The 10,293-nt window shown below is 41.0% G+C and overlaps 1 protein-coding gene across 3 annotated transcripts; it reads right to left on the bottom strand.

Annotated features, from left to right (window-relative positions):
• Window positions 1-597: 597 nt before the first annotated feature.
• mon1a (MON1 secretory trafficking family member A) lies at window positions 598-10,132 on the bottom strand. Of its 3 annotated transcripts, none has more exons than XM_080460730.1 (7): window positions 9,848-10,132; window positions 9,317-9,468; window positions 5,241-5,609; window positions 4,385-5,150; window positions 4,092-4,239; window positions 1,442-1,615; window positions 598-1,386 (listed from the first exon to the last, which is right to left on the bottom strand). In XM_080460730.1, exons 2-6 carry the CDS (start codon window positions 9,438-9,440, stop codon window positions 1,475-1,477), a joined length of 1,548 nt encoding a protein of 515 aa, XP_080316856.1. In that variant the 5' UTR covers window positions 9,441-9,468; window positions 9,848-10,132; the 3' UTR covers window positions 598-1,386; window positions 1,442-1,474. The 3 variants fall into 3 exon arrangements, with proteins under 3 accessions (XP_080316856.1, XP_080316857.1, XP_080316855.1); XM_080460731.1 differs by having other exon boundaries at window positions 1,547-1,615; window positions 9,848-10,128; XM_080460729.1 differs by having other exon boundaries at window positions 1,530-1,615; window positions 9,848-9,987.
• Between the last annotated feature and the right edge of the window lie 161 nt (window positions 10,133-10,293).

Here is a 10,293-nt window from a genome sequence, read left to right as displayed (position 1 = left end):
TGCATCCAAAATTTGAAGTATTTAAAACTTGTTAGAATTATTTTGAAACAGAGAAAAGTCATAATTTCTTCCTACACACGTCACTTCGGTGTAATGATTTTTGCAGAGATTCTGCCTGGCTCCAGGACCTTTCAGTGTGCAGGTTATGCATGCATGAGTGTCCTCCCACTGTCTTTAACTAATCACACTAATTTCCCTGCAGGTGTAATTATGATTCAATGTCCAGTCTGTGATTCCCCTGAGGTGGACTGGTGAAGTGTCTTACCGTACATTGTAAAAGTACATTGACAATAATGACTGCCATTGACATGTAATTGGATTAAAAGTAATCAAAACCTCCAGAACCTTCACTAGTAAGTGAATTGGGTAATGTAAACGTAATAGTAGTTAAGTACAAAATGTTCAGTACCCTTTCTTCAATGTTATTTCTGTCATGCTCCATTTTACAAGTTGCCTTTGTTTAGGCAACAGATCCGCATGTGCATCAGTGTGGCTTCAAACATGACGGCTGTTAGTAGCTGACAACTGACAAAAAGTATTTGCAGCAGAAAATTGGTGTTAGACTCAAAGAAGACACAGAAACTAAGTAGTTTGTTTGCTTAGTCTTTTATTTGTTCAGATGTCGTTTTGCAACTGACAAATATGTAGCTGCTGCAAATCTATGTGTGGGCTTTGCACAATGACTGTTGGTTAAGGCATGATTAGTGGAGGGAGATGTGGCAACCCTTAAGCAAAACAGCATCCCATGAAATACAAAGAACAGCACATGATTAGACACATTTCGTTTGATATCAATAGTCAAATGGCACATAAAACATTAAAGCTAACGGCCGCTGGAATGTTAAAGGGTTTTCATTTGGAGTCCTCGATGCAGACATTAACTGTACATGTCAACACACACCACTGACAGCAGTACACAGGTCACAGTCGTTGTCCTGGAGTGTCCTTTAGCATAAACAAAGTGCATAGAGGTAAAATGGCGATGGTTCACAGAGTCGTGAAAACACAACTGGAATGTAGTTGCTTTGACAACAAGAGAATATAATCTACAGCAGCTCTTGAACAATTTCCAGTTTCTGTTTAATCCAATTGCATTCTTTATTATCATGAACCAAGTTCATAGCATTAAAAAAGACAGCGTTATTTTTAAAGGCATAATAGCTCTGTTGCAGTAAAACTATCCTTTATGACAGAACTTAAACAGTATCACTCACACTGCTGCTTCTAATTCGATCTGCTGTTACTCAAATTAAAAGTCATAAAAATCTACCCTGCTAAAATACTTTCATCACTTTCTCTTAACTGCACTGTCTACCCCATCAGGGCATTAAATCAGATGTCCACGAAGCAAGAAATGTGTAGCTTTGATGAGCAGCTGCTGTTACACTAGCACCAGGACAGTCGGTGTTCAACACCGACTGTCCTGGTGCTAGTGTAACGCCTTGCGTTTGAGGAGGACAGAGAAGGCGAGGGTTCAGTATGTCAGAGGGCTCAAGATGAAGAGGCGATCCTCCTCCTTCCTGATCCACTTCAGCAGTTTGTTAACAGCAGAGACCGCCGAGGCCTTGGTCGCCAGCGGGCTGAAGCAGAGGTAGAGCTCGAAGCCGCTCGTCACCTGCAGGGCAAGAATGCAAGACAAGGCAGGAGGCATGGAAAGGTTGTGTGAGGATCAGTTTCAATACAAACACATTTCAGAGTCACTTTGTCGATCACGGATGTTACACTCACTCACCTGGCATGACAGCATAACTACTAATTGTGTTCCAGTGTACACCCACTTCTTTGGTGTATTTATAGAAGGTACACTTATTTATAGTCTGTAGCTTATTATTGGCCTCTTTTATTAGTTACACCCTGCAAGTACTGAAGTTTTGCCCACAGACCTGCCTTAATTCCTCATGGCATAATTCAACAAGGTGCTGGAAACATTCCTGAGAGGTTTTGATCCATAGTAACGCGGCTGATTCTCGCCGTTGGGGCAGATTTGTGGGCAGCAGCTTCACGATGCAAATCTGTTCCACCAACAACTCTCCAGGGTGCTATTTGGATGCAGATCTGGTGGCTGCAGAGGTCATTTAAGTCCACTTGGTAAACTTATTGTGATGTTAAGGAAAGTAGTGACTTGTGGCTGTGGGGAGTATTTATCAAGACGTGCACTGTGATTCCAAGGGGATGAAGATATCAACAAAAATACTAAATACACCATGTGTCCATTGCAATCGAACTGTATATCAAACAGGTAGTGCTGGAAGAGGACGGGCCATTGGAAAACCATTAGAAAGTGAATTTTGCATAATATGACCCCTTTAAAGGATGTGTGTTGTGACGGTGTGACGGAGCCATGCCTCTTACAGTGTCTTCACTGGCTTCCATGGTAACTGTGGAGATTTTACAATAATTGCTGCTGATTCATTAGAAATCCAAGGTACCCCCTTTACGTTGTCACGGGATTAAACATTTTCTGTATGACCCTCAAATTGGAACCACCACCCAAATTCTGGAAAATCTGGGGTCAATTCCTAGAGATAGTTGAAAGGATGAATCTCCTGCTTATTTCCTGCTGACGCTTGTTTAAAGCATTAATATTGTGTAACGCTTGACAAAGCGAAGGCTGTAATGACAGCAGACTGACACAGTGAAGTTTTACTGTTGTCTGGCTGTGGGGTGACTTATTCATTTAATAATTTCACATTCATATATTTATATTTAACCCTTTCACAGCTTTTCTTCCCCCATTTTTTTTTTTTAATCTTTTTTAGATTTTGAATGGAATTTTACTTCTTACTATTATAGTTATTGATAATATTGTTGTTTTTGCTTTCTTTTAAGATGAAGGGGCAATTTGTGCTTTAGGTGGTGGTGGTGGTGGTGAGGTGTAGAGACTGTTTGACTAGATGTTTCTTCCAAAAAGTTAGTCAGTTATAAAGAAGAAGCCAGCAAATAGCTAAACACTCAGAGAAACAGCTTTTTGCTTATTTACATGGATATAATAATCTGGTGTTTGCCATGTTATTTAAGTTGGAATGAGTCCAAAAATGTTCATCCTGATTTGAAATGGGACAATTTGTTAATTTGGGATTTTTAAAAGTAACTTGCAAGTCAAAAGAGTGTGGGCACCCCACTTGGTGTTTTTTAACTCAGGTCCTGTTGCGACTAATGGGCCCAGAGTGTGTCAAAAATCCCCTCACATCATTGTACTACCAGCTGAGGCCTGAGGTGTTGTTTTCAGCCAGGATGGATCGATGCCTTTATGTAATTTGCACCACATTCTGATGCCATGTACCAGTACATGTCTTGGCCGTTATCAGTGGGACTCAATGTTTTCAAGGATTTTCATTTCACCCCTGAGCCCCCTGCTCCCCGTTATCTCCTCATTCAAAAGGCATCCTGTGTGGTCTCTGCAAGCTGTGCTGTCACAGCCAATGGTCCACTGTACCAAGTGATTAGGAGAGGTATATTCTTCTAGATAACACTGAAAACAAAGTACTTCCCTACCTGCTCTAATTTCTATCCTCCTATTCTTTAAACATGGTGGTTTATTGCGATCTCTTTTTATTACTAGTTTTAATATGTGGTTTCACCTCAAGCAAATATCAAAATTTCTAATTGAATAAAAATGTAGTTGACGAGCTGAATAGATGCTCTTCGTGAATTGTATACAATTATAAAATATATATATTTGTATTATTACATTAAATTGTACTTTATGTGCACGAACGTCCTCCCATAATCCAAAGGCATGTGTTTGGTTAGGTGGAGACGCTAATGGGCAAGTGGTGGCCTGCAGGCCACATGAAGCCTGCCTACATACTTTAAGAACATTAATACATCCCTGGTTTCAAAAAGTATAGCAGCAATTGCTGGTTGATGATCATCTTAACCACATTTGGTCCAAGTATCAGGGTTTTACTTGTTTCAAGGTGAGAAAAAAAATGCATGCATGGTCATTAAAGTAAGTAACATACAGGTAGTGTACTGCTTTTTATATGATTAAAAACTCTTAATTTTCACAAGGGCCTGTGATGGATGTACTCTGTAACAATTGGAAACTACAGAAAATGATGGATTTCATCTTCTCATTTCAGACTTACCCATGCCAGCAGGTTCTCGGTCTCACCGCAGCGGTAGAAGGAGCGGAGAGGTCTGGTTGGATGGTGCAAGCGACTGTGAAGGTTCTGGTACAATCCCATCAGTCTTTCCTGCTCTTCATTAGACTCGTACACGACAGGAAACTCTGGACTGGAAGAACATGAAAAAGGTTAAAAATATCAGAAGAAAAATTGAAATGTAACCTGACATGGACTGTTTGAATAGTTTAAGATCTGGGATTTTGCAAATTTTGCAGCTTGAAAAAGTCATGCAATCAGCAGACAGAAATACCCACCTAGTGTACAGTCCTGAGCTCTTTGATTTGTACAGGAAGTGCCTGAGCTCTGGGATTCCCACCTGAGCCACAGAATAGCTGGGACATTTCAGGGCATCTTTGAGCGCCTGGTAGGCACTGCGCTTACTCAACCTCTCCAGGAAGCGCTGTTTGCAGTCGGACATGTTAAAAAAGTCCTCCCGGTCAGTTGAGACCAGGATGAGGCAGAGCTCCGACGCAGGCTCCAGGTAAGAGATGTGAGCGTGGAAAAACCCTGCGGTGTTGAACTTGGGCAGACAGATGGGTGTCCAGCCTTCCCCTTCCCTGAAGGACGAGGAGGAGCCAACAAGGTTGAAGACCAGGTGCAAGTCCATGTGGTGCAGAAACTGGTCTTTTTTTCTGACCAGAGTAACGAGGCGATCGCCAGCCAGCAGAATGGAGAACACGAGGCTTTTGGCTTTGGCGGCCTGCAGGCTGGATGACACCACGTCCCTGGACGAGCTGGCCAGTGGCAGGCAGGTGACGGCACTGAGAAGCAGGCCCGGATCCCGGTCGAGCCGCTGCAACAGGTTGTCGGTGAGATACTCGGAGCCGGCCAGCAGGCGGCGCAGGTCATAGTTCTGCTTGTGCTGGAAGATGTGGTTGAGCTGCGTGAGCGTGAGCAGGCTGACAATCTGGTAGTAGATGTATTGCAGCTCCCGCAGCAGCTCCCTGTCTGACTGACAAGTCCGGGACACGCCCACCAGAACCAGAGGACTCTTCGTGAGGAAGACCACCTTACAGCCATCTAACGTGTCAACACAAGTTATAGAGACATTATTGTTTTTAAATCATCTGTACTTAAGAACTATACAGTTCTTCCAATGTATCATCTGACCTGCATGAATGGAGCGGATAATATTCTTCTCAGCCTCCACAAAGGACACGAGGGCCATCATCACCCCCATGGTGCTGGACAGGGCCTCCTCTGTGCCATAGCGGGTGTAGATGGGTTTCCCAGCCTCGCTCAGCACAAACACGTGCTTCCTGTGGCTCCGCCAGGCCTCGCTGGACACGTCCTCCTCCTTCGTCCGACCATCGGACGAAAAATCATTGCTGTGTTGCTCCTCAAACGCCTTCAGCTCCTCCGTGCAGTCTTCTCCTGGTTTGTCCAGTTCTGCCTCCCTCAGGGCCTCTTCCTCAGCTTCTGCAGTCAGATCCTCGAAGGACTGTGCATGGATGAACATCGCACTCTCCCCACTAGCACCTGCAATCAGGTAAGGACGTACAGGCAAATGTCAGAGTGAGCTATGATTTTTACTATGAAAAGCCTCGTCTGAGGTGAGCGGTTCTGACGAGGAGCTTTCATGTGAAGTTTGCATGTTGTCACTGTATGTCTGTGGGTTTTCTCTGGGTTCTCTGGTTTCCTCCTACAGTCCAAAAATATGCACGCTAGATGAACTGGCCACTCCAAATATATCCCAGGTGTAAATGTCTGTTTCATTCTGTTTGATCTGTGATGGACTGGTGACCTGTCCAGGAGGTAATCTGCCTGATTTACTCCAGTTGTTTACAAATCTAAATCGAACAAAGTTAGTATAGAAGATGGACGGTTGACCATATTTTCACTTTGTAGTTTGTTTTTGTTACAGTGTGGATTAGGTTCCCGTCTCTCTGGCAAATAATCCTCCTCTTATCACCACACCTCTATTAAAGCAACAACTACTTCCCTAAATGCTTTCAATAAGAACAGTAAATGATTGTCTCCTATGTCATGGTTCAGGCACAAGAAATGATTTAATGAACAGACAGGTCAAATAAGGAACATTGTCTAATGTGAACCATGATTGCTGTGACCTCTGGTCAAGAAAAGGTGTTAACGGCTGCATGAGTCGGTCTAATAATGGTCATAAAGTGGTCAGAAAGTAGACAAAATTTAGAGGAGTCACACTGGGATAAATGTCTTTCTGAGTTATATTTCTGAAGCTTCACTTCAAAGTGAATCTAGTTTAGAGAAGAGAACTGATCATGAGTGAGGAAGATACCTCTAAAAACTAAAAAAAAACATTCCTGACAATTTTAGGTTCAGAGGAAATCAAGACTAAGCTCCATCATTTCTCCTGTCACTTTTGGATTTGTCGAAGCAGAATGTGGGATGACAGGCGGGAGCGGCTGAAGCCCTGTTTCCACTGAGACACACACTGATATATATATATATATAAATATATATATGTACATATATATATATATATAAATATATATATGTACATATATATTCCGAACTCTACTCAAAGAAAGTTTATAATATAAGAGAGAACGTGGCATTTTCTCATTATAACACTGGAAATACAAATCCTTCCATGTGCTTTGCGAATTTTAAGCATAAAACCTCATCGTGTCAAGGGTCACATTAAAAATGCATTTATATGCTTCTTATTCGATGATAAAAAGCATAATTTTGCATGAGGATGAACATTTGATCCAATGCAGCCAGAAAGTGGGAAAACATTCTATATATCTTTAAACAAGCTGGATGTCTCTTCATGAAAGCAGACACGGCATGTGAATACACCTCCTACTGCCGCGTCCCTGCAACAATGTCAAATGGACAAATTCATTCATTCACACCATCAAAAGAAGTCACCTTCGTTATTGTGCTGCAGTGTTGCCTAGATACCGCAGCTCAATAGGAAGTGTTAGTCATGGCCCGGTTCAATCATGAGGGAAGTTACTGAAACATATCACATCCTTTTTTGTTACAAATCCAAAAATGTTAGGACAACATGTAAAACCGGAAATATTGTTTTTCAATTGTCAGCAATTCCAATTGAATTTCTATCAAATAGATGAAATATGGCATGTTAAATGCAAGATGATTTAATATTTCAGTGGAGCTCCTACTGAATGTGATGGCAACAAAACATCTCTAGAAAGTTAGAACACAGATAATTGTCCGATTGTATAGATTCCCTCTCTCTTCTTGTAACAATTCTTGACACATCTGAGGAGTGAGGAGCCAGTAGCTGGAGTATGAAAGAGATTACAGCCTTCTAGTTGGGTTTCTTTATTTATTTTACACTGCAAGTATTCTATGTCTGGACTGTCTGGCATCAAAATTCTGCACCTGGATCCTTCTCCTGTGTGACTGTGATAAGAATATGATACTGTGATATTAAAGTCAAAGACGATTTTACTTCAGAATTGATGTATAAGCAGCTCAAACTATAACCACAAATCTAACTACATACTAACGTAGGTGCTGGTTTATAGATTGTCACCAAATAAAAAGTAGAAAGATTCCTTTCCTCTTTAGTCTGCAGGACACCGTGTCTGTGGGTTCCACAACAACTTGATTTTTTTTTTTCAATTTGATTCACCCTCCCACAGTTTTTCATTGGTCATGAATCCCTTTCATATTATGTTGAAATTATTTAATAGAATGTTAGGAACTTCCAAGTCTTCACAAGTTTTACCTTGAGGAACAGTTTTCTCGAAATTGTTTCATAGTTTCTAGACATGGCTTTTCAGAGACTAATGAATCACTGCCCATCTTCACTTCAATCCACTTTCTTTCTAATTATGGCCTGCTACCAATAAATTCAAAATAAGTCAACATATGTTGTGCTGTGTATATTCTTCTGTGAGTAAAATGTTGCTTTATGGAAATTGCACATTAATTTATGCTGTTTGTTTATATTTTACAAGTCATCTCAACCTTTTGGGAACTGATATTATATATTAATCTTATACCGCTATCCACACACACACACACACACACACACACACACACACACACACACACACACACACACACACACACACACACACACACAGTTTTAAAATAAAAAAATATCTTGGGATTCATCTAAACCCAAGACGTGATATCTGATCATTTCAATCCAATCCTCAAAAAGACACAATTCCCTCTTAAAGGGTGGGATGAATTGCAGATCACATTATGGGGGAGAGGCCAGACTATAAAAATGTTTATAGCCCCTAAAATGAACTATCTGCTGAGCACGCTTCTTTTGAATATACGCCCAAACATATGTAACGCTATAGATACAGGGTTTAGCCAGTTTATTTGGGCTGGAAAAAAAGCCAGGGAGCCAAAGGAGTGTGACTTTACATATATACTGTATCTGACATGCATGAACCAAAATTTAATTTAAAGTGCAACATCCATGACTGGTGGGAGTGGGGTGGGATTAATTAAAGGAGGAAAAAAGCTTCCCTACAGATCATTTATTTTATCTCAGTATAATGCTGTCTTGATTTTACAGCGTCGTTATTCAATGTAACATTACTTTTATTACTGTTATCACTATGACCAATTTTACCTCATCTCAATACTATTTCTGGCATTTTTGTTTTTATTTCTCCCTTTTTTTTTTTTACCCACTCTCTCTATATAGCTTATGAACTTAATATTATTTTGATTTTGTTATGTAATTTTTGGTTCTATGTTATGGACTAATATGAGACAAACAATGGAAATTAAAATGAAAAAAAGAGTTTACAGGTTACCAGTATATTACTGGACCAGTGCTGAGAGACAATCACACACTCCTGTCAACGTGCAGACACTCATTTACATCAAATAAATCATTGGACTGTGGAAGGGAACCGTGTACACATAGGGAAAACATGTTAACATACATAACACCCCAAGTCCGGGATTGAATAAGCAATATTTCTACTACAAGGTGAGATCGCTAACTATTACACTGTGGTTGCACCATCCAGGTAAAAAACCCAAATATTACAGGCCCGGACTGCTGCAGATACTACAGAGCGTTGTTGGTTATCCAGACACTCAAGCACTGAGATTTTTGTCATCTATTATTGTATACTCTAAGCACTGCATTCATGTATTGTAAATATACTGAATGTTTTGTAGTGTGATGATTCTGGAGCATATTATCTCACTGTGGGTGGCTGAAGATGTATCCATCCTGCCACCACAGAGCTCACCTGGTTCAGTTCCCTCCACCAGACCTGGTGTGGGGCTGTCTGCCCTCTCTGTGCGAAGGCGATCCACCGGTGCCAGCATGCCAGTGTCCCAGGACACGCTGGCCTTTTGTCCCTCCGCATCCATCACTGCTGTTCACTGGAGGGGCACACAGCTGACAGGACATGGAGACATAAAGAGACAGAGAGGTGTGACCAAAGGTCAGCTGCTGTTATGGCTACCCAATGTTAGAGCCCTGAGCTTCAACTATGAAGTTGGATTTCACTCAAAGTAATATCTAATGTCACTGAATAAGCAAGCAAAACCAGATACAAAGTATTTAACCTTCACGTCCAGGTCTTTAAACAGTTCAGCCCTTTTCTGGGATGAATCAAAGAGAAGCTTCAGACTTACAGACAGAAAACTTAAAAGGCAACTTTGATTGCTAACTTTAGCAGAAAATCAACTAAATCTCAAACTAAAGACGTGTTCTTCAACGTCTTTATTGTCAAAACAAGAACACATGGCTCAGTAAAAGCCCTCTAAATCGTTACCTTTCATTTCCGCGGTTGTCTTCATGTGAGAGTTTCTGCAGCTAGCTAAGAAGCGTGAACCAACACGACGATGCAGATTGCGGAAGTAGAATTCTGGGATGTGAAGTTCTCTTCCTCAGAAGTTCGTCAGTGTTGTGAAATATACATCTTGACAGAGTAAAAACGGCAAAACTGTTTTGTCAAAAGAGATTAGCAATTAGTCCGATCGCTCATGGTTTCCCATCACATATTATAGTGCACATTTTGATTCAGCTTTCGTTTGTTGTTCTCGATGGTGCTTTCAAGAGATTTTGGTCCTTCCAGAATTGTGCTTGTGAGCACGAGCGACAACACTTGTTTATAAAACATTTAATGCTGCTGGAGTGACGGGCATGTTTCGTCGTGACTATTTTGACTCTGTTAAAACAAATTCTCTGATTAAGTATAAACTCGTTAAAATATTTTTA

Source organism: Lipophrys pholis, assembly GCF_963383615.2.
Source record: "Lipophrys pholis genome assembly, chromosome: 4".
NCBI lineage: Eukaryota > Metazoa > Chordata > Actinopteri > Blenniiformes > Blenniidae > Lipophrys > Lipophrys pholis.
This window is presented reverse-complemented; position numbering and strand designations above follow the sequence as displayed.